The 22844-nt window shown below is 65.9% G+C and overlaps 1 protein-coding gene across 3 annotated transcripts in view; it reads left to right on the top strand.

Annotated features, from left to right (window-relative positions):
- Window positions 1–1586: 1586 nt before the first annotated feature.
- The window catches only part of GPSM1 (G protein signaling modulator 1), a 31536-nt gene continuing 10278 nt past the window's right edge, over window positions 1587–22844 (top strand). For 2 of the 3 annotated variants that reach the window (XM_016962104.4, XM_016962103.4), the window contains exons 1-10: window positions 1587–1823; window positions 8449–8670; window positions 9922–10057; window positions 10877–11028; window positions 11398–11521; window positions 11803–11918; window positions 12510–12665; window positions 13660–13768; window positions 14823–14946; window positions 22678–22748. In XM_016962104.4, coding sequence (XP_016817593.1) covers window positions 1756–1823; window positions 8449–8670; window positions 9922–10057; window positions 10877–11028; window positions 11398–11521; window positions 11803–11918; window positions 12510–12665; window positions 13660–13768; window positions 14823–14946; window positions 22678–22748 — 1278 coding nt within the window. In that variant the 5' untranslated portion in view covers window positions 1587–1755. Of the gene's footprint in view, window positions 1824–8448; window positions 8671–9921; window positions 10058–10876; window positions 11029–11397; window positions 11522–11802; window positions 11919–12509; window positions 12666–13659; window positions 13769–14822; window positions 14947–16618; window positions 16681–22677; window positions 22749–22844 lie in introns of those variants that run through there. The other variant, XM_054658568.2, reaches the window with a different exon arrangement.

Genomic DNA, 22844 nt, shown 5'->3' with positions numbered 1-22844 from the left:
CCCTCTGTGGGCCTCCTGATGGCAGCAGCGCCTGGGGAAAGAGGGCTGAGCTGAGGCCTGGCACAGGCCGGGCGCCCAGCAGCCCCTGCCCTTACAATGATGCTGGCTCAGGTGCTCGAAGCCCAAAGGAGGTCGCCCGGAAGGTTGGAGCTTCAATCGAAGGCCTGTTCTCTGCCCGCAGCCAGGCCCAGGGCTGTGGCAAAGGAGGGTGGTGCCCCAGCCAACACCACTGCCCCTGCCGGCCAGCAGCCACGGCCCCGGCTGGAAGGGAGCAAGGCTCTGCCTGGCTTCTGTGGTCTTTCGGGGAGGGCACGTGGGCCCAGCAGGCAGCTTGCGCTGCGCTCAGGGCACAGATGGTTCTCATTCCCGTTGCCTCCCTTACACAGGAAAAACAAACCAGCCCGGGGCCAACAGACCCCTTTTTAACCTCGTGTTTATTTTCCTTCCCATGCTTGAAAACGCTGACTGTCCTGTGGGCGGCATCTGCTGAGGGTCTGGCCAGGGCGGCACTTTCCTGACCTCAGGGCAGCTCTCCCAGGGAGGGGCTGGGGTGCAAGGAGGGGCCCCGAAGGAATGCAGCCCATTTCCTGCTCCTGGACTTGTCCGAGTCATACCCGGGGTCGCAGCTGCCTTTCAAGGGCCTGGAGTCTCCTGACACCACCGGAAGGCCCAGGATGCTGTCGGGGGCAGGACAGAACCCGGGGAGGCCGGCTGTGGGCCTCGCTGGCTGCGGAGAACCCCCCAAGCCAGCTGAGGGTGGGTGGAGGGGAAGCCACGTCACACCACATAGGCCCACAGGGCTCCAAGAATTCAGAGGAGGAGGAGGAGGCGGTGGGGGCTGGGGTCCCGGGACCCCGGGTGGGCACAGCCTACTGTGCCACCTGCATCCTCCCTAAGCCTGCACAGTGGCCGGGAGGAAGGAAGGGGCAGGCTGCATCCCCATTCCAGGGGAGCTTGGGAGGGGAATGTGGCCACCCAGGGTCTCAGAGGTGGGGGGCTTACCAACCGTCCCACAGGCCAAGCAGAGCCTGTATTTGTCATCGGTGCCCAGGTTTCTCTAAAGCAGGCAGACAGCATCCCCACGGCCTGTGCCCCATGGCCCAAGGCAGAAGTTTGGAGAAGGGGGCGAAGCCATGTTGGGGCTGCACAGAAGAGGAGGGTAGGACCCCCGAGGCGTAGGGCGCCCACCAAGAAAGGCAAGGAGGCCTCAGCAGCCCCTCCCCACGTGGGTGAGGCTGCGGGGCTCACCAGGCGGCCTGTGGATGAAAGGAGCCCAGAGGCCAGTGTGGCTGCACTGTGACCCAGGGACCCCCGCGGGCCCTCAGAAGTCCCCAGGGGACCAGCAGCAAGGCCAGGCCCAGGCCCTCTCCCCTGCATTCCCTGGGGTGGGGTGGGCTGGGGCCCACACCCCCTCCCCCCTCCCCGGGGACTGCCGGCCTCACGGCGCCCCTCCCCCCGCGTCCGCCCCGCCCCCCGCAGAGGGAGGCACGCGGCGGTGGCCGCCCGGTCCGCGCCCCCTCCCCGCGCGGGCGGCGGTGACATCACGGCCACGGCGGCGGGAGGGGCGGCGGCGCCCCGCGCACATCACTTCCTCGGCGCCTCCCCGGGGGAGGACGGGCGAACGAGGCGCGGACGGACAGGCGGACAGCAGGGCGGACAGCAGGGCGGACAGCAGGGCGGACAGCAGGGCGGGCAGGGGGCGGACGGCCACGGCGCGGGGGGCGCTCCCGGCTCCCGCTCCCGCGTCCCCGACCCATGGCGGGCCCGGCCCCGCCCGCGGCCGACGAGCTCCCGGGCCCGGCCGCCAGGCGCCTCTACTCCAGGTAGGACGGGCTGGGGCCGGGGCCGGGGCTGGGGCTGGGACCGGACCGGGCCGGGTCGGGACGCGGGGGAGGCTGCAGTTGGGAACAAAGGCAGCTCTCGCGGGCGCGCAGCGTGGCTGAGGACGCGCCCCTCCCTCCAGGCCGAGCCCAGCCCGGCGTGTGCCCGCGTGGGCGTCCCCTGAAGCCCTCTTTCCCCCAAGCCAAGGGGAAGGGGGTGGGGGGCTGGGGGGCTGGAGGCGGGGTGGGCAGCTTCTCCACCCTCACTCCCCTGGCACCTGGCAGGGTCACCGTGGGGTGCTTCCCTCCCAAGCCTGGCCCTGCCATGCCCGGGGCACTCAGGAGCATCATGGCCAAAGAGACCTGGCTGCTCTGGATGGGGCTCTGCCCCTCACCAGCCCTCCACTAGCCCAGTGGGATCCGGCTGGGTTGGAAGGGAGCCAGCCAGGTGGGTGTGTACCTGCCTGAAAAGGCATCTACTCTCCGGGCACATTCCTGGGTGATCCCAGTGACTGGGCTCTGTGCCCCCACGCCTTTGGGGATGACAGGGTGGCCCTGCCCCAGGTGGCATGCCTGCCTGGTGACTCCCAATGTCCCCCCAGGGGGTGCCCTGGGCCCAGCCGGGCAGGTGCCTGGAGCCCCAAGCAAGGCTGGGTGGTGCCAGGCCTCAGGCAGAGCCACACGAGCGTGAGGTCCAGGCAGGGGCTTGCGAATGGGTGGCAGCCGTCAGAGGCAGGCCTGGCTCCCCAGAGTGAGGGACACTATTGTCCTCTGGACATCCCTAAAACCTGGTGACCTCCCTGATAGAGGTCCCAGCAGCTGATCCCGGGGGGCGCCTAGCCTGGCCCCCAAGGATTCTCTGGCCCCAGCCAAGCAGCAAGCCTCTGCCTGGGGCACCCGAAATGAGGTACTGGTGGCGGCACGGCGGACAGAGGCCTTGCTGCCTCCGGTCTGCTCTCTGCTTTGGTCCCAGACACAGCCCCATTGTGCCGTCCTGGATGGAGCGCTGAGCCCCTAGCCTGGCTCCTGGGCCCCACGCAGGGGAGGGGCGTGAGGGTGGTTTTGCTGGCAGCTGCTGCCGGGGGCCTGCCCTAAAGGATTTTCAAGGGTTTCCTCCGCTGATCTGATCGGCTGTGTAGGGCCGCATGTGCTCCAGGGCGGCTGTGCTGTGAGGGGGATGGATAGCAGCCCTGGCTGGAGTGAGTTTGAGTGTGAGTGTGTGAGAGAGTGTGTGTGTGGAGCTGTGAGAGACGGGTGTCCAAGACCTTAGCCTTGGGTGAGCCCTGCACAGCTGACCACAGAGTTGGGCATTCTCCAGGCTACAGCTAGAAGCCTGGGGTCCCCTGGGGACACGCCAGACAGGAGCCAGCCCCGGGCAGGGGCAGTGCTCAGAGGGACCACTCAGAGAGACTCCAGACCCAGCCTTGCATCCCCCTAAGCAGGGAGTCCAGTTGAGCTCCAGGGTTGAGTCAGGCCCAGACTTGGGGGAAGCGCGCCAAGCCCTCCAGCAGGGCCTGTGATGAGGCCCCCCGGGAGTCTGCACCCCACCGTGTAGCCACAGCCCGGTTTGGGCAGGCGGTTCCTGGTCGGAGCTGGCTTCAGAGCATGGATGCCTAGAGGTGTTCTGGGCCAGTGGAAGCTGCGGGCCGGACGGGAGGGCCCTTTGCTGTCATGCTGGGGCTGGAGAGCAAGACACGGAAAAGTCTCCTGTCTCCTGAAACCCGAGTGCTGGGGGCGGCCCACCTGCTGGCGTGGGCGGTGGGCATGTGGATGCCCTGGAGGTGGGCGGAATCCGTGTGGGCACTCCTTGCGTGGCTGTACTGGGGTCCCTCAATGTGGATGGGGCTCCAGGTTGGCCCAAGGTCTCCTCTGCCCCGTCTACTGCCTTCCCACACTGACATTCCTTCCTGGAGAGAGGAGTTTCAGCTTTTAAAATGGGGAACTGTGCCTGGAAAACACACTGACAGCGAGGCCCAAGAATGTGCCCATGAGCCCACTGGGTACCCTGAGGGGCCCTGGGTGCTGGGTCAGTGGGGACGGGCCCCTGGGTTCTGGGTCAGTGGGGACGGGGCCCTGGGTGCTGGGTCGGTGGGGACGGGCCCCTGGGTGCTGGGTCGGTGGGGACGGGCCCCTGGGTGCTGGGTCGGTGGGGACGGGCCCTTGGGTTCTGGGTCAGTGGGGATGGGCCCTGGGTGCTGGGTCAGTGGGGACAGGGCCCTGGGTGCTACAGTTAATGCTCAGAATTCTGGCCCACTTGCCAGGGGCTCCCTGGCCCAGAGCAGGGCTTTGGGGTGAAGAGGCCTGGGGGGGACAGGCCAATGGCTGAGAAGGCCCCGGAAAGTGGGGAAACCCTGGGTGGTCGTCTCCTGGCCTCCCAGCTGCTTTAAGGCCAGCTGAGTGCTCCCCGGGGCTGGGGCCGGGAAGGGGCAGCAGAGCCACCCACCTGGGGGTGACCCTGTTAGAGGTGCCCTCCAAGCAGCAGCCACCAGCTCCCAGACAGGACGTCCTCAGGTGTGGACTGGGCCCCCCGCAACCTCTCTGGCCACATGGCCATGCTACCCCCTACCCTCACTCCATCCTTCCTCCCTCCCCGTCCTGGGCACCATCCCTAGTGGGTCGCTGGGCAGCGACGGGCCCTAGGAATTCCTGGCAAGCCTGACCCCAGGTGCTTCCTACAGCTGGGTGACCTTCAGTCCCCTCTCCAGTGATTCCAGCTCCCGCTGTGCTCCCAGCCCGGTCCTGCGCCTCACTCTCTCCCCTCCCCTGGCCACTGACGGGGAGTCGGTGTGGTTTTCCCTGGGGGTGTCTGGCTGGGGGATGGGGCAGATAGAGCCAGCTGTGAGCAGGGTCTCTTCAGCATCTGCTCAGGGGCCAGCATGTAGGTGATGGCCTTGGGGAGGGGCAGGTGCCAATTCTGTTAGCAGGGCTGGGACTGAGGGACACGGCTTTCGGGTGGCCGGAGGTAGTAGGAGTTGCAGTGCTGGCTTGGGAGCTGGCCTTGGTGGTGGCACCCCAGCCACCACGGAGGGTTTGAGGGTTCAGTCTGTTGACGAGGACTGGGCAAGGGAGAGGCATTCTAGGTCCTGCCCCCCCTTTGGCCAAGCTGTCCTGAAGGTGGACAAATGGTCCGGCCTGAGTAGGACCCCTGAGCCCACAAGGCCTCAAGGTAAGGAGGAGAGAGCCCAGGGCCTGAAGACCCCCACCTGTCCTTGGATTCCTGCCTCTGCTCAGACCCCGTGGCCGTCTCAGGGATAAGACCTGCCCCCCCAATCCCCCGCCTCTGTCAGGTTCCAGCCTCCTCATGGGCCACAGGTGGCTGGAGAAGCTGGGAGCCCAGCTGAGAAGGATGCCGGGGGCTTGGGAAGTTTGAGGAAAGGAGCCAGGCTAGGGGAACGTGGTCCATGCCTCCCAAGCCCCACGACCTGGGAAGCGGCATCCCCCAGGCCCCACGTGGCCCTGACCCCGTCAGACCTGGGGCCCTGTTCGCACCTTGGCCAGTCAGGTGAGGGAGAGCACAGAGGGCCCGGCAGACGTGGGGCTGGCCTGGTGAGGACTCTGAGCACCCCCCCCTGCTGCCCCATGCTGGCACCGTGGGCTGGTGCCAGGGAGGCTGGGGAGGGGGCCGGGTGGGGTCAGGGGTGGAGCAGAGGAGGCACAGGGGCCTGGAGAACCGGGAGGTGGCCCGGGGCCACCACTGCGCAGAATTCCAGCTTTGCCCAGCCCTGGGCCAGGCCTGGGGGAAGAGGTGCTGGGCTGGGGGCACTCACACACTCTGGACGCCATTCCTCTTTCCATTCACAAACGTGCCTGGCGCTCCCGAGTGAGCCCGGTCCTGGGGCAGAGCAGCCTCCGCTGGGAACTGGATAAACGTTTGCAGAGGAGTTGGCGGGTGACCGACGGGAGGGCAATGCCGCTGGTCCCAGTCCCTGGAGGAGCACGTTGGACGGGATTACCCCAGGGCTCCCCGCCCCACTGCTGACGAGGCTGACCCAGCCTCTGAGCTGTCCTTGATCCCTTGATCCACGTCAGGGATTGGGGAGGCCCCTGAGCACCTGCTGGAGGACTGGCGGTCCCCCGCCGAGCTTTAAACCCACCATCCTGGAGGTCAGAGGGCAGGGAAGCCTAAGGCCAGCTCACCCCCCAGGACCCGTGGCCATGGTGGGGCGAGGGCTGGCTTGGGGGAGGAGGGCCTGGGGCCTGGCGATGCCATCTCCTGCTGTGGAGGGCCCGCCTCTGGCCCTGAGCTTGGCGGAGAAGGCCGTGTGCAAGGTGGTGTATGGCGCCCCCCGCCCCCGCCCGCTGCTGCTGCCCGTGGGCCTGGAGCTGTGGCTCTACGTGCAGAAGATGCGAAACCTGCAGAGGAAGAGGTGCGGCGGGCAGCGGGTGGGGTGGTCATGTGGGTGTGGGTGCCAGGGCGTGGTTGGAGGCTGTCTTGGGATGAGTGGAGGGGACACCCACCTGGTGCAGCTGCAGGTGGCTGGCTGCATTGCCTGGATCCCAGATTGGAGGTGCAGAATGACAGAGGCCCATCCGTGCACCCATCCCCGACTTTTAGGCCCAGGCCCTTCCCAGGCCAGAGGCCTCCTTCGCCTTGAGCCTCGGATGCCAGGTCTCCGGCTGGAAGGGAGGCGGGAGGTGGCTCCCATAATCAGATCTGCGGAGCAGCAGCGTCTGGGCTCCGCAGACACCCAGGCCTCAGGCCTGAAGCCCCTCTCCTCTGATGTTGCCTGGAAGGAGGGGGCAGTAAACCGAGTGAGACCACTTGACAAGTGGCTGGGTGGGGCAAGTGGGCCTTAATCAGGAAGCCCCGTGCGTGGCGCTGGCTGCAGGATGGCGCTTGGCTGGTTGTCATGGCGACGGTGGGCTCCTGTGACCCACGTGGCATCCGGATGGCCATTCCCAGAGGGATGGGTGAGGTGGCTGTGAGGTGCCTGGCAGGTAGTGGGTGGGAGGTCCTGGCCCTGAGGTGAGAGGATCACTTGAGCTCAGGAGTTTGAGACCAGCCTGGGCAACATAGTGAGACCCCCATCTCTACCAAAAAAAAAGCTGGGCATGATGGTGCAAACCTGAAGTCCCAGATACTTCAGAGGCTGAGGTAGGAGGATGGCTTGATCCTGGGAGATGGAGGCTGTAGTGAGCCGAGATCGCACCACTGCACTCCAGCCTGGGCAACAGAGCAAGACCGTGTCTCTCCAAAAATAATAATGGTAACATAAGTTTTAAAAATGAAAAATGAAAGCAACAGAAAGCAAACAGGAATGATGGGGCCGGCCTGCAAGCAGCCGAGGCTGAACCCTTCCCCCACTTCTCTGAAATCAGGTCCCTCCTGGGCTCCAGCTGTGCCTGCCACCTCCTGGGGCCCCCCAAGCTGCGCCCTTGCTGAGTCTTTTGTGGCTCTCCGGGGGCACCCTGCAGATGGGGGCCCGCCTGCTCACACTGGGCACCCCATGGCATCTGCTGGGTGTGTCCTCCCCCCACGACCCTCCACCCAGGGCAGCGCAGCAGCCTGAGGCCCATGTGACCTGTAAGAGTAGGATGGAGGAGGACACCAGGCCCCAGAGCAGGCAGCAGGGAGGTGTGGAGCCGGGCAGCCACGGAGTGACCCCACACTCCTCCCCGGCAGCTGAGTGCCAAGGGCAGCTCCCCAAGGCTCAGGGTGGGGGTCCCTCGTTGAGCAGGGCTAGGGTGGCAGCTGACGCACAGGGTGCTTGGGGGTTGTGCAGGGCCCAGGGTGAGGGGTTTCTTCTCTAAAGTCCCTGCCCGAAGGTGGGGGACCACAGCCAAGCAGGGCGTTGGTGTTCAGAAGAGGGCCTGGCCCTTGGGGTTAGGTGGCGCTCACACGGCGGAGTTCACCTTGGGATGGGGCGCCATCCACATCTTCCCACAGCAGCGCTGGGGGTGGCGGGCAGCACCTGGGAACAGCAGGTTCTCAGGCCTGTCCTGGCTGGCAGCGGCGAGCGCTTAGCTCTGCGGGTGGGGGACCAGGAGGAGAGGGGCTGGGACTGGCTAACCCGCAGCCACACCTCCGCAGCACTGGTCTCCCCTGGAGACTTGGAGGCTGAATGAATCCCCAGGCCCCGGCTGGGAGAGTTGGGGGTGGGGGAGGAGCCGAGATCAGATCCCCACCCCACCCGACCCCCATGTGGCCTTCACAAGCCCCCACTACCGTCTGGGAGCCTCAGTTGTTCTTGGTGGGAATTAGGGGGGCCTCTCGCAGCAGCTGTGGTCGCTCAGGAGGATGGCTAGGGTGCCTGGCCCCTGCAGCCCGTACCTCTGGGATTTGGGTGAAGGCAGGGTATGGGGGCCACACCCCCTGCAGCACCGGCCCCTGGGCCTGAGGGTTTTGCCGGGGTCACAAACTCACACCTTTTCCCCAGTGGCGTTCCTGACCTTGGCCGCACAAGGGGTGGACAGGAGGTGCTGGCAGAGGTGTGCTGGCTGGGGCACCCTTGGGCCCCACACGTGCTTCCAGGCCTGTATCCCAAAGAGACACTTAGGTCTGTGAGCACAGATGTGGTGTGTGCCCTAGCCCACCCAGGGGCGTCGTCTGTAGTGAAGCCACGGAGGTGCTCCGGCCCCGGGGCGACTTTGCCAGGGCTGGGCCATGACGCCAAGTTCCTCTGCACAGGATGGAGGCGTCCTGCCTGGAGCTGGCGCTGGAGGGCGAGCGTCTGTGCAAGGCGGGCGACTTCAAGGCAGGCGTGGCCTTCTTTGAGGCCGCTGTGCAGGTGGGCACCGAGGACCTGAAGACACTGAGTGCCATCTACAGCCAGCTGGGCAACGCCTACTTCTACCTGAAGGAGCACGGCCGGGCACTGGAGTACCACAAGCATGACCTCCTGCTGGCGCGGTGAGTGGGGACAGCCCTGCTGGTGCGGTGAGTGGGGACGGCCCTGCTGGTGCGGTGAGTGGGGACGGCCCTGCTGGCGGGTGAGTGGGGACAGCCCTGCTGGTGGGTGAGTGGGGCGGCCCTGCTGGTGCGGTGAGTGGGGCGGCCCTGCTGGTGCGGTGAGTGGGGACGGCCCTGCTGGTAGGTGAGTGGGGGTGGCCCTGCTGGCAGGTGGATGCTTCCTGTCCTCAGCAGTTACAGTTTGAGGAGGGGACAGGGCAAGCAGGGTCTAAGGGAACGCAGTGGGGAAGCCCTCACCTGGAGGGCAGCCAGGGCTCTGGGACCCCGGCAGGGAGCTGGGTTTCAGCTGACAGGCGTGAGTGGGTTTGTGTGTCTGCGTGTGAGAGCCTGGGCTGTGACCCGCGTGCTGTGCGTGAGCACTCGTGACTGTGTGTGGCCCGTCTGTGATCCTGTGTGGCTCAGAGCCCCACCCTTTCCCTGGCCCCAGGCCCACTCCCGGCCACTGCTCAGTGAGGTGTGGTCCTACCCTCGGGGCTGTCCCTGCTTTCCCATGGACACCAAGCTCCCACTCACAGCCTCCTTCCTGCCTGGCATCATCCACTCCCCAGTCTCCCCAACCCACTCCCCGCCGCCCTTTGGTGTCTTGGGGTCTCCAGTCGGGTCCAGCCCCCAGGCCATGCCTCACGGGAGCACGCTTCCCTTGCCTCAGCCCTGCCCAGCGCCCTCCTCCTCAGCCCTGCAGCTGCCCTGACCTCTCAGCAGGGCAGAGCTTCTTGGAGCAACCCTCCCGCACTGGCCAGTGAGCTCACACCTGCTCCTCGGCACCCAGCTCAGTGTCTGGTGGGCATGCGCCAAACGTCCTCTGAATGAGTTAGCGGGAAGTTAGCTCTCCACCATCAGGCCCCCCAAGTCCTCCCCGGATCCTAACAGCTGCAGACCCCAGCCCCCTGCCCCAGGCCCAGGCGTGAGGTCCCGTGTGTAGCTCCTGGCACCTGTGTGCAGCCTGTGTGGTGATGGGCAGGAGCCTGTGCCCCAGACACAGCCCAGCAGAGCCCATACCCAGGGCTGCCCTCGGGCCTCACTTGCCCGGCCTGTGGGCCCCTGCCCAGTATCACCTCAGGGGTTGCAGGCTCCTGTCCACTCCATGCTGGTCCCTGAGGCCCAGCTACCCCACCCCATGCTCAGCCTCCCCCCGGGCCCAGAGGCCTGACCAGTCCTCAGCCTGACCCCTCACTCCTCCCTGCCATCCAGGACCATCGGTGACCGCATGGGGGAGGCCAAGGCCAGTGGAAACCTGGGAAACACACTCAAGGTCCTGGGGCGCTTCGACGAGGCTGCCGTCTGCTGCCAGCGGCATCTGAGCATCGCCCAAGAGCAGGGAGACAAGGTGGGGGCTTGGTCCGGGGCCGGGTGCCTCCCACCCCTGCACCGACCTGCGTCCAGATCCGGGATAGGGGCGGGCGGGTGACTCACCACTCATCCAGCTCCTCATGGGAGGGATGACAGGGAGGTCGGTCCCCTAGATCCCGAGTGACTCAGGAGAGTGTGGGCCCCCAAAACAGGCCCCCCCAGCCCATGCTGACACTGCAGCCCAGGCCCCCACCTTCCACCCTCAGTTCTGCCGCCCCTCTCGGTGACCTCCCCCCGAATCCGTCCACACCCCCAGTCACTCACTCCCTGGGGGGCCCAGGGGGAGGCAGGGGGTGGCTCTGGGCTGCGGCAGTGGGAGGCCGATTTCAATGGCGGTGGTGACAGCAGGAAGAGTGGCTCCGTCTCCGCTTGTGCTGGACCCGAGACAGGCTTTGCTGACCTCCCTCCATGGCCCTGTGAGGCGAGAAAACCAAGGCTGGGGGGACGTGACTTACCCCCCGTCACACAGCTGCAGGTGGCCAAGGGGGCTTGAGGCCGCAGCATCTGGTCCCAGCTGGAGCTTTCAGCCTCGGTCATCAGAGGACAGAGCTGAGGACCTGGCACCCTGGCCACGCCAATCCGCAGAGGAGGGAGGGATGGTGAGGGAGGGCGGAGGCTGGCTTCCCGGGTGTGCCGTCCTCAGGCCTCCGCCCCTGCCTTAGTGTCTGTGACTCAGTGGGAGCCCCCAAGGCCCTCGCTGTCGAGGGCTGGGACAGTGAGGACACCGGTGCGCCGGCTCTGCACATCCTGTGGGGGTCCGTGGAGGCACGCCCCCAACCCTCCGTACTGCCCGCAGGTTGGGGAGGCGAGGGCCCTTTACAACATTGGGAACGTGTACCACGCCAAAGGCAAGCAACTGTCCTGGAACACCGCGCACGCCACGCAGGACCCCGGGCACCTGCCGCCCGATGTCCGAGAGACCCTGTGCAAGGCCTCCGAGTTCTACGAGTGAGTGGGGCAGGGCCAGCCCAGGGACCGGGGCTGGTCTGTGCGTTTCTGAGCTCCACAGACACTTCCAGACCCCAGACCCCAGCCCCATACCTCCTGACAGCTCCCAGGGCAGTGACGGCCAGGTCCGCCCACCCCCGCTTTCTCAGCTGCTGGCTCCCTCCCCTGAGCTTGCCCCTGTCAGGGACTTGGGGGACATGACCAAGCCCCAGGTCTCAGAGCTCGAGGACCCTGGAGCCTACCCTAGCCACCCTCTTTCCAGGGCATGGCCCTGAGGGCCGCATGGAGGCCGCTACTCAGCTCTTCTAGCCGGGGGTGGGTGAGGACATGGGCTGGGAGGGACACGGCTCAGAGGCACTCGGCCCCCAGGAGGAACCTGTCCCTGGTGAAGGAGCTGGGCGACCGTGCGGCGCAGGGCAGGGCCTATGGCAACCTGGGCAACACCCACTATTTGTTGGGGAACTTCACAGAGGCCACGACCTTCCACAAGGAGGTGAGCCGGGCAGGGTGACAGGGTGGAGGGGCCGGGCTGCTGCAGGGGCAGGGCTGAGCCACCCTCTTGGTGGTCCCTGAAAGGGCAGGGTGGTATGGACGGGCAGCAGGCGCGCCCCACCGAGTCCTGGCCTCATCTGCACTTGGTCCTGCAGCTGCTAGCTGCTCACCCGGACACACAGATCTCTGGCCAGCCACCTGGGCAGGGAGGCAGCCCCTGTCCGCCCACGTCAGGCCCCGGGGCCGCGCCATGACCACCTGGCCTCCGGTGTGTCTCCGCAGCGCCTGGCCATTGCTAAGGAGTTTGGAGACAAGGCAGCCGAGAGGAGGGCCTACAGCAACCTGGGGAACGCCCACGTCTTCCTGGGGCGCTTTGACGTGGCCGCCGAGTACTACAAGTAGGTGGTCCCCACAATCTCCCAGGGAGATAGGCCAGGGGGTGCTGGATGCCAGGCCAAGGAAGTGCCCGCCCCAAGCTGGGAATCTGACTGCCTCCCCTCCCCTCCCCAGAAGCCAAGGTGGGGTTCTAGGCTGCCCTGGGAAGGGCACACGGACAAAGCTCATGGGGAGGCAGGCGGTGGGGGAGCCGGCCTATGGGAGGTCTGGGCCATCTGCCTCCTGGCCTGAGCCACAGAGCAGCGCCTGCTGGGTGGAGCCCGGCTGTCAGCACAGGGTCCTGTGCCCAGCCCTAAACTTAACCCCATCTCAGCCTGAGCAGTGGGAACAGCAGTCTCAGGTCCTCCGGGGAGGAGTGGTGTCGGCTCAGGGTGGTCAGGCAACTTGCCAGAGCCTGGCAGGACCCCCCCTCCCCCTGGGGCCAATAGTCCCGCTCTATGGCCATGTGAGGGTGGGGATGAAGCCGGACCCCAGAGAGGCCCCAGTGGGATTCCGGGGCAGGGGACCATCGGGCAGACTGCGTCCCCATTCTTACCTTCCACCCCTCACCCTGGAACCCTCCTCCTGGGGGCTGACCCTGCCACTCTGCACAGGAAGACGCTGCAACTGTCTCGGCAGCTCAGGGACCAGGCAGTGGAGGCGCAGGCCTGCTACAGTCTGGGCAACACCTACACACTGCTGCAGGACTACGAGCGCGCGGCCGAGTACCACCTGCGGCACCTGCTCATTGCCCAGGAGTTGGCCGACAGGTGCGTGGGCGCGGACGCGGCAGGCAGACCCGGCCCGGCCCACAGGCTGAATTACCGCGGCCCAGGCGAGGTGGCCTGGGTCCCAGCCCCTGGTCTGCCACTGACCATGCTGTGACCCAGGAGTGGCAACGCCACTGTGGGGACTGAGCCAGACAGTGTGGACATTGGGCCAGCCACTGACCCCTGGCACAAGCGGGTGGGGTCCCCCTCCTCCCTCAATTCGCCACCCTGTTGCCCCCACCACCCATGTATGTATGTAAATATCACTCTCTGGAGAGAGACAGGCTGGCAAACCACAGGCCCCTAAGTACTGTCTTGTGTGCAGGTCTGGGGTGGGTGGTGGCCGGAACAAGGGGCTCAGAGCCACAGGCCTGTGACCTTTCACAGGCAGCAGAGAGGAGGGGTCTTTTGAAAGGCTGCCCTGCCTGGAGGCTTAAAAGTGGCCCAAGGTTTTCCTTTGTGGCGTGGTGATGAGAATGTTATGGAATAGACAGAGGTGCCGGTTGCACAGCATGGATGTACAAAATGCCAGTGGATCGTCCAAGTGAAAATGATCGAATTCCTGTTAGACGCATTTCCCTCCAATATAAAAACAACCCCCTCACCCAGTGACTTGGGGGGTGCCTCTAAGGGTGGAGGGAGTGCAAGGGAGGAGGCTTGCCAGCCGCCAGGGGGCGAGCGAGGCCAAGGGCCCAGAAACTGCCCGCAAAGGCAGAGCCGGCCACAGGCCAGGTTGCTTGGACTCTGCGCTAATCCTTTTAATGGGAGGGAAAAAGGCAGAGCTGATTGGGGCTTATGCTTGAAGGTGGCAGAATTTGTGGGAGGTCCAGCTGGGGGCATTATCCTGTCATCCGGTCGATGCCCCTTGGGCCTGGGGGCCCCTGATGACCCTCGAAGCCAGGGTCATGCTGGGGCCGTGACCACCAGGGGAGGGGCTGGGGCTGGGGGCTGGCCTGGAGAGGGTGGGTATGAATCTGGTCTCCCTCTCTGGCAGAGTGGGCGAGGGCCGGGCGTGCTGGAGCCTGGGAAATGCCTACGTGTCCATGGGGCGCCCAGCGCAGGCCCTGACCTTCGCCAAGAAGCACCTGCAGATCTCCCAGGAGGTGAGCCAGGCCTGCCCCCAGAAGTCCCGGGCACTGCCCAGCCCACTCCAGACGGGCCGGGTCCCCTCTGCCCCGAGCGAGCGTGTGCGTGCCTGGGCCCCCCTCATCCTTTCAGGGCCATTGCAGCTGCCTGGTCCTTCCGAGGCCTGGTGATGACATGTCTACCGTGCCCGGGGGTTTTTCCTGCAGCCCCCAGCTGGTGCCTTCCTGGGCAGCTGCGTCTCCTCCTCCTTGGAGAGGTTGCACAGGGTCTCTGTGGGCTCCGCCCATCAGCGCCCTCCTACTGTGGTCAGGGCGGAACATCACAGATGAACTGTGGGCGTCCCGGCTCCCGGCCTGTCCTTACATCACCCACTCCCACGCCACCTCCCTCTGCACACCCCGAGCCTGTTCATGCTAAAGACGGTGCCAGCCCCTACTGACCACCATAGACCCATGTAGGAGGTGGTTGGGTGGGGAGGCCTGCAGGTGCCCAGGTGAGGGTGGAGAGGGGCGGGCATGGGAAGGTCAGCAGAGCCCCCGTCTGAAGAGCTTCACTGGCAGCCAGCAGGCAGCCCCCGTGTCCCTCTGAGTGCAGGCTACAGCCTCCAGGGCCTTCCAGGGCTCCATGTGGTCCTCCCCCCAACCCCATGCCACCTCTCTTCTGCTTGACTTAAGCAAACAGTTAGTTCCTGAGTGATGTGGATGTTCCCGGGAGGGTCCCCCACAGAGCCTCGGCGCACAAGGCAGGGGCTGAGAGAGGTGCAGCCGGGCGGGGCCGGGCCCCTCGCGCACCGGAGGGCACAGGCCCAACCGCCTGGGACCCCGAGCATCTCTGGGGTGGACTAGGGGCTGTTGAGGACCTGTGGGACCACCTCACCCAGGGACAGACCCCCAGACTCCACCTCCGGGTCCACAGTGAGTCCTGGTTCCCTCAGAGGCCCAGGGGTCAGTGACCAGTTCAGGTCACTCAGAAGGTCAGGGACGGGTATACTGGGGGCCATTAAGGTCCCCTTGGAGCCCACAGCAGGGCCCCCAGCCACACCTGCCCGCTCCGCCACCCCACTCGCCACAGATCGGGGACCGCCACGGGGAGCTCACGGCCCGCATGAACGTGGCGCAGCTGCAGCTGGTGCTCGGCCGCCTGACCAGCCCGGCAGCCTCAGAGAAGCCTGACCTGGCCGGCTATGAGGCCCAGGGTGAGTTCCAGGGTTGTGGGGGGGTCTGTTCCCCACAGGCACGGACCGCATCAGGAGCTGCGGAGGGGTGGGATAGAGGCCAGGCCAGCATGGCTGAGGTGGCAGCCGCCAGAAAATGGCACCTGCAAGCCAGTTCTTCTTGGCCTCAGGGACAGCACAGGCCTGTGGTTCACCCTGAGCCCCTCCCACCCGCGTCCTGAGTGGCGCCGCAGGGCTGCTGGATGAAGGACAGGAGGTGGTCGCCTGTTGCCCCACTGGCTGCTCCAGGGCCTCCACCCCCACCTGCCCCTGGAGCACTCGGTGCAGGGAGGGCTTCTGTCCTCAGACCCAAGCAGGAGAGGGCTGCTGGGAGGCGAGAGGGCATCAGCCAGAGGGCTGGGCTGGGCTGGGCTGGGCTGGGCTGTGGGAGCCCTATGTGCCTGGGGCAGTAATCAGGCAAGGCCCAAGGCCATGCGAGGCCACCGTGGTGACCTCATTCATGGACCGCTGGTCGTCCCATGCCGGTCAGCAGTGCTGCAGACACAGGACAGAACGTCCCCTGCAAAGCGAAAAGACTAATAGGTGCCAGGGGGGTGGTGCCAGGTTGGGCCGACTTCCTGAGGTGGCTGGCAGGTGGGTGAGGGGCAGGCTTGGGGGGAGCAGCTGCCCCACCCATGTGTCCCCCACTCCCAAAGGTCTTGAGTTTGCCAGCCCCCGAGAAGGGATGCCTGCCTCCCAGAACGTACCTGGTGACCCCCAGGCCTGCTAAGGACCAGGCTGGGAACACCAGGCTTGGATGTGGTGCTGGGCTGCCGGAGTTTCTTTTTCTTATTTTATTTTTAATAATTAAATGTTTTTATAGAGATAGGGCCTCACTATGTTGCCCAGGCCAGTGTCAAACTCCCAGCCTCAAGCGATCCTCCCATCTCGGCTTCCAGAAGTGCTGGGATTATAGGTGTGAGCCACCGTGCCCAGCCATCCCCTGGGTTTTTGTGCCAAGGTGCTCATGGGTTTCTGACGATGACCTCTCCTGGGAAATTGGGGGTGCATGTCAGCCACCGCAGAGGCTGAAGACAGAGGAAGGAGCAGAGGCTCTGGGGCCCTCAGCGAGTCCGTAGGACAAGGTGCTGTGACCGATGGCAGTGGGTGGGTAGGGGATGGGCTGGAATGTGCCCCCCAGGATGTCCAGGCCTATTTCTACCCATGGCCGGGGTTTCCTAAGGGTGGGGAGCTCTGCCGAGAGCTCCTGCGGCACCCCTAGTACCCCTCCTGTGTCCCTGGCTCGGCACTGCCACCATCTGGGACCCCAGCAGCAACTGGCAGCAGGGCTGGGAGCAGCTCTGGAAAGGCTCCGCGGAGGCTGCGGCTCTGGGTCCTCCCGACGTTTTCTTCCTTGGAGCCAAGGAAAAGGGGGGCCGGAGTGGGAGGACGCTGGAACAATGCAGCTTCTGTCCCTCTCTGGCTCCTCTGTGCCGCCCCGAGTGCGGGACCCCTTCCAGCCGGCCGGACGCCTCCTCCCCCAGGGCTGGGGAAGGGTCCTCCTCCCCGCCCAGGGCAGCCCGGCAGCCTGGCTGGGGCCGCCGCCCGGCTGCCGCTGTGGGAGGCAGGCTGCACACCTAGAGCCTGGGCGGCCCTGGGTGAGACCCCGGCTCAGCTGAGCCTGGCAGGGACAGGGCCTTGAGGCCGGGAGTCTGGACCCGGCGTTGCGGGTTGGGGGCGCCACGGAAGGACCCACGCAGCCTCCCCATTCGGCAGGTGCGGAGAGCGGGGTGGATCTGCGAGCTGCGGGAGGGGAGGGGGGTGCAGAGCCGCGCTAGAGCCTGGCCGTGCGGAGGGGGCGCCAGTGCGGAGGGGGCGCCAGGGCTGGGGGCACAGGAGGGCGCTGCCCAGCGGGGTGTGGGCAGGGAGGAGGAGTCGTCTGGAGGTGGGGCTTCAGCCGGGCGGGGACGTGGTGGGGCGTGGCCTTGCTGTTGTGGGCGTGGTCCATGGGGGCGGTGGGCGTGGCAGAGGCTGGTGGGTTTGGTGTCCCGTTGATAAACACAAGGAGACTTACTTGAGGCTGGAGGACAAAGATCCTTGGCGCGGCTCAGTCAGCGTATTAATCTCACCGCCCTCTGCTGGCCCCTCCCCAGCCAGCAGAGAAGCCCCAGAAGTGTGTCTGGGGGTCACCACTCTGCCAGCCACTGCCCTTGTCCAGCTCCTCTGGGTGTGTGGCCTCTATGAGACCCTGACAGCAACCAGCCCCCGCCTCCCTGGCCAGAGGGCACAGGCCCGGGCCTCCCACACTTGTTCCTGGGCTGCCCACCCCCCACCCCAGCAAGGGTGCCAGGCAGGACGGAGGCTCTGCTGCCACTCTTGGTGCGGGCAGCATGATTGGCATGTTGGGAGGAGGGAGCCGGCCCTGAGCCCTGCAGGACCGCCCCCTGCCCTTGGCCTGTCCCCGATGGCCCTGCCTGTCCCACAGGATGTGCGACTGCCCTCGGCCCTGCTGACCGTGCTCCTCAGCCCTCCACCGTCTGGGCCCTGCTCAGGGCGTTGTGAGCACGGTACACAAGAGTTACCGGGGGAGCATGCCACCAGCCTTCCTGGGAGAAGTCCCCTGAACGTCCCAACGAGTGGCCTTGGGGTCAGGGGTGTGCATGGCATAACCTCCCCTGCAGTTTAGGCTGTGGGCTCCAGCCCTGGCCAGCTGATCAAGTGACTTGACCCCCTTGTGCCTCAGTGTCCCCATCTGGGGAACGGGCCCATCAGTAGTGCTGGGAACAGAGCTTGGCAGGGGTGAGAGGCCAGCGAGCCTGAGGGCCCATAAGCCTGTTACGTTCGGGCCCTGGGTGGACGAGGCAGGTGTGGCTACAGCACCATCCGCCTGTTCCAGCAGCCCAGTGGCCCTTGGGCAGCCACCGGGATGGAGGATGCACCCTCTGTCCGTGCGCCTAAGAGGGCCCAGAGGGGACAGTGTGTGGGAAATGGCACACAGGGTCCCGCACGCAGCAGATACACAGTAAATGCCCACTGCTCGGTCACCAGGCTCCTGCCGTGTGCCAGGCACTGCTGGGGCCCTCACTGGCACCAAGACCGCTGAGCCGCGTCCAGCAGCTGATAGGTGAGGAACGGGGAGCCCAGGAGTGAGCCACATGGGATGAGCTTTGGGAGAAAGAAAAGCCCAACAGGGAGGTGCGGACAGGATCGGGGGGAGGCGCGGACAGGAGCTGGGGGAGGCATGGACAGGAGCGGGGTGGGGGCGCGGACAGGAGCGGGGTGGGGGCGCGGACAGGAGCGGGGTGGGGCGCAGACAGGAGCAGGGGAGGCGCGGACAGGAACAGGGGAAGCAGGCTGCAGCACCTTTGGGAGATGACCATCATGGTCCATTCCGACTGCCCTCACAAAGCACCGCAGGCCGGGGCAGCAATAGCAGACGTTTACTCCTCACGGCTCTGGAGGCCAGAAGGCCAGGGTTTGGGTGCTGTGTGCTCGGGCGCTGGCGAGAGCCTCTTCCGGGCTGGCAGACGGCGCTTTCTTGTGTCCTCACATAGCAGAGACAGCGAGGAAGAAGGGGGAGCTTGAGAACACTGGTGGCTTCTCTTAAGGCCACTTGTCATTATGGGGCTCCATTCTCATGACCTCATGTAAACCTCAGGACCTCCTAACACCATCCCATGGGGAGTTAGGGCTTTGATCATGATGCTCCAGCGAAGACTGGAAGTCAGAGAGAAGTGAGCCGCAAGCTTAGACTGAGGAACAGCAGTCTGGGCAGAGATAACAGCCTGTGCAAAGGGCCTGAGGCAGGGGCCAGCCTGGTAGGTGAAGGGACAGGGAGACTGTCTGGAGCTGACGGAGCAAGGAGAGGGCCTTGGCCGAAGAAGGGTGGGCCTCGTGGGCCCTTGTGTGAGACCCCCTCCCCAATGGGGTGGGGCCCTCAGGACCCAGCAGAGAAGGGGCAAGGCCTAGGCCAGCCCTTACCACCCCCATGGTCCTTGCATGGAGAGGGGACTTAGGGGCAAGGCTGGGGCAGCAGGCAGGTGAGGGGCAGGTGATCCGGCTCCAGGGAGGTGAGGAGGGGTGGGACTCTGGATCTGCAGTGAGGCGGGGACAGACTGGATTTCAGACCAGAGGTGGGCGTGAAGGAACCGTGGGCAGCTGAAAATCGGGGTTGCTGAGGTCTGAGCCAAGCCGGCGGGGCGGGTGCTGCCCTGAGGGGTCCGGCAGGCACAGGGGGCACCAAGATGCTCGATGGGCTTGAGTTGGCCATTGCACATAAACGTCTGGAGCTGGGTGAGGACAGAAATGATGATGACAGTGTGACGGTCAGCGTCGGGTGGTCAGCGTCGGGTGGCCATGGGGCGGTGCTGGGAGAAGTTTCCAAACGTTGCCCTCGCAGGCGGGAGAGACAGGAAGCCAAGCCAGTGGGCCGGGCCTGTCTGGGCAGCTCAGCCAAGGGCGCTGGACTCACACTCAACGCCTCGGCCGACTCTGCAGACAGAGGGTGCATTGAGCCAGGCGCAGCGGGCCTTCCGCGCACCGTCCGTGCCTGGCCATGAGGGCGCCCGCCCTGGGGCCAGACGCAGGCTGTGTCTCAGAAGAGCATTTCAGCCGCTGCTGCAGCCAGGGCCCATCCATGCGGTGTCCTGGTGGAGGGCCAGGCCTGGCAGAAGCAGCTGTGCCGGGCCCAGGACCCGGAGGATGCGGTGGGGAAACCAACTTAGGCCCCCACGGCACTGGGGGGCGGCAGAGGGAGAGCCAGGCCCTCAGGCAGTGCACACCGGGAGACGGAGCGGGGCTCTCGCTGGGTGTGGTAAGTGAAGGGCCCGCCCCAGCACAGACGTGCTCCTCTGTCATTTCCATGGTGTGGGGAGCAGGCCCCGAACTGTGTGGGGTCAGCAGCTGTCCTCAGAGCTACCTTGCTCATCTGGGTGGGGGTGTGCAGCTGGTGGCCCTTCAGAGAACAGGCCGTCGACCCCAGCCCCGTTCTGTCCCTTCAAGCTGCACCACCCGAGGCTGGGGCGGCTCCACCTCAGTGCCTGGCCGGATCCTGAATGTGCCGGAGCTAACCCTGATCCCACTGACCACTGTGGCCACAGGGTGGCGATGGGAGCCCTGCCCGGGGCGTTTGTGTTGGGAGTGGGAGGAGCAGTGGACGGCCCCAGGTCCCAGTGTCCTGCTCAGGGCCCTGATGGGCCCCACGTGTGCCTCTGGCCACACAGGTTTCCATCCCAGGCCCCTGGAGAGCAGGAGCTCAGGGTGTGTCCTCGGAGCCCAGAGGCCAGGCCAGGGAAGCGCACAGCCCACACTCAGCCAGTTCCCGGTCCCTGCCCAGCTCTCATGAAGCTGTAGGCATTCGCCGTGGGCTGGTCTGGGGCCAGCGGGCTGGAGGCGGAAGACCAGCCTGGGCCCCCAAGTCCTCGGCTCCCTCTGCTCCTGTCCCCTTCCCCCCAGCTGCGTTTAGGAGCTCACCATTTAAACGGGTCACATGGACAGACTCAGGAAGGGGCTGCTAGCAGCCAGGCCGGGCCAGGGGCTCCCCTCTGCCCCATAGGTAGCACCTTGCTGTCCACCAGGTGCCTTCTTAGCCGTCTGAAGCCCCCAGTGCATCCTCATCACTGCCATTCACTAGGTGGCAGCAGGACCCCCTTCCCAGTTGGGGGTGGAGGCTTGGACTCCATTTGGTGGCACAATGCTCAGACAGCAGCCCCCCAGCAAGACCCAGGCCTGTTCTCATCCGCAGCATGGGCCTGTAAGGGAGACCCTGAGAGACCCTGACACTCGGGCCCATTTCCTCCCTCCCTCATGGTCGGGGCCAGGCTCATATTTAAATCAGGGCCCTGCTGAGGCTGGGGTCAGGGGGATGTTGGCTGAGTGACAGCTGTGCAGGTGAGGCTGGGAGGGGCTGTGTGTGGGGCCCAGTGCCTGAAATGACTGAGTGACTGCCCGCCTGAGCCGGCTCTCTCCCTCTGTGGATGTTGTGTTCCCCGGCAGGGCCCAGAACCCAGGGCTGACGGTGGGGTCCGGGTGCACCTGAGGCCCCGGCACCCTGCCTGGCCATTCATGCTGCCAACTTTGATGAGTGCCCCAGCCATGGTGGCTGTGCCCCCTGATGCAGTGGGGCCTGGACAGGGTAAGGGGGTGTCTGGGCCTGCCCCCCCCCATCTGCCTGATGCAGGCAGCCACCAAGCAGCTTCACTTTAGGAGCTGAGCCTCTCAGGGGGATGAGTGCAGAGGGGAACTGCCCGGCCTGGCCCATCCATGCTGGCGCAGTCTGATGAGGAGGGCGCTGAGCTCCGAGGCGTAGTAATGGGGCCAAGTCTGATGGTCTGGAGGTGCCAGGACTGGATTCTCAGAGTGCCCACTGATGCCAGGGCTGGTTCTGGCCCCGCCCTCGGACTCACACTGGGTGTGCGCAGGGCTCCTGGGCACAGCCCGTGTCCAGTGTGTCCACGGGTGAAGGGACGCTTGGTTCCCAGGAAGACTGGGTAAGGGTGGGCATAGGGGGGTGGGAGCTGTGGGTGAGCAGGGAGGAGGACGAGGGTCCTCCCGGCTGCGAGAGTCTCCCTGGAGATGTGCCAGGCGTAGGGACAGCAGAGACAGGGTCCTCAGTGTCAGCCTCGTTCCGCCGTCGTCCCCTCTGCCTAGAACGTTCTGCTGCCCTTTCCACAGTGGCTGTGCCCCTGTCCGTCCCGCCGCCTCCTCAGGGAAGCGCCCGCAGACCCTGGCTCTCAGCCACAGCATCGGGCCCTTCCCACAGGGCTTCCTGCCTGGTTGAGGACGTTCCCCACTTCCCGGATTCCATCCCATTTTTCCGTTCGCCAACTCATTTCTGATCTGCCAGGTCTGTTGTGCCCTGGATACAGGCTCCTGAGAGTGCTCAGGGAGCGGCTAGGCTGAGGTAGGGCCCACTCTCCCAAACTCCCAAATCCTTTCGGGCCCCGCAGGGCTGAGCGACACCCGTCTCTGCCAGGGCTGTGTTGGGACAGGGCTGAGTGACACCCGTCTCTGCCAGGGCCGTGTTGGGACTGAGGCTTGAAGGTGGGCCTGGCTGTGGGGCTTCCCAGGGGCCCGGGACAGGCACTGGTGGCTCCGCTGAGTCTGCAGCTGGCCAGTGTTGGGTCAGGCAGCTGTGCCCCACCACCCCACTGCGGCCAGAGGGGATGGGGGTCCCTTGGGTGGAGACACGGCCAGTAGGGTGAGCCCCGGGCCAGGAGGGATGGACAGGAGCCCGGGGAAGGTCCCACGGCAGAGCTGGTCTGGGGGATTCATCTGAGGCCTTTGTGTCCCCGACCCTGGCCTGGGCTGCCCGCAGTGAGCTGGGAGTGGACCCACAGGCCCGCCCCACCTGCCTCCGGGGCACAGCATGATGCACCCTCAGGAGGGGGGATTGGGTGGCCTCACAGAGGTGGCCAGGGGCCACAAGAAGGGTGTCCAAGCAGAGGGAACAGCAGGACTGACGGGGGAGGCCCTGTGTGTGGCAGGGGAGAGGCCTGTCCAGAGCCGGCCCCTTCCAGCACAGGGAGCCAAAGCCAGACCCCACCTGGCCCCAGCCAGGACGCGCTCTGTCTCGACACCTGTCCCCTTTGACTCTGACAGTACAGTCGGGGAGACGCAGAGGACACTCAGACATGGCACTCGCCTCCACAAGGGGGGCTGGCTGTCAGAAAGCCATGGCCGGGCTGGTCCTTGGCCCCCCAGAGACTCTGGCCTGGCCCACCCAATGCAAGGTGCCAGGGTGGTGCTGGGCTGACCGGGTCCCTCTGTCTTCAGGGGCCAGACCCAAGAGGACGCAGAGGCTGAGCGCGGAGACCTGGGACCTGCTGAGACTCCCCCTGGAGCGGGTGAGCCAGGGACATGGGACCGATGTCAGCACAGCCGCTGCCAGAGCATGGGCAGCGGGGTTAATGAGGCAGAGCCACCGCCACCCACCTCAGCCC

Source organism: Pan troglodytes, chromosome 11, assembly GCF_028858775.2.
Source record: "Pan troglodytes isolate AG18354 chromosome 11, NHGRI_mPanTro3-v2.0_pri, whole genome shotgun sequence".
NCBI classification, from domain to species: domain Eukaryota; kingdom Metazoa; phylum Chordata; class Mammalia; order Primates; family Hominidae; genus Pan; species Pan troglodytes.
This window is presented reverse-complemented; position numbering and strand designations above follow the sequence as displayed.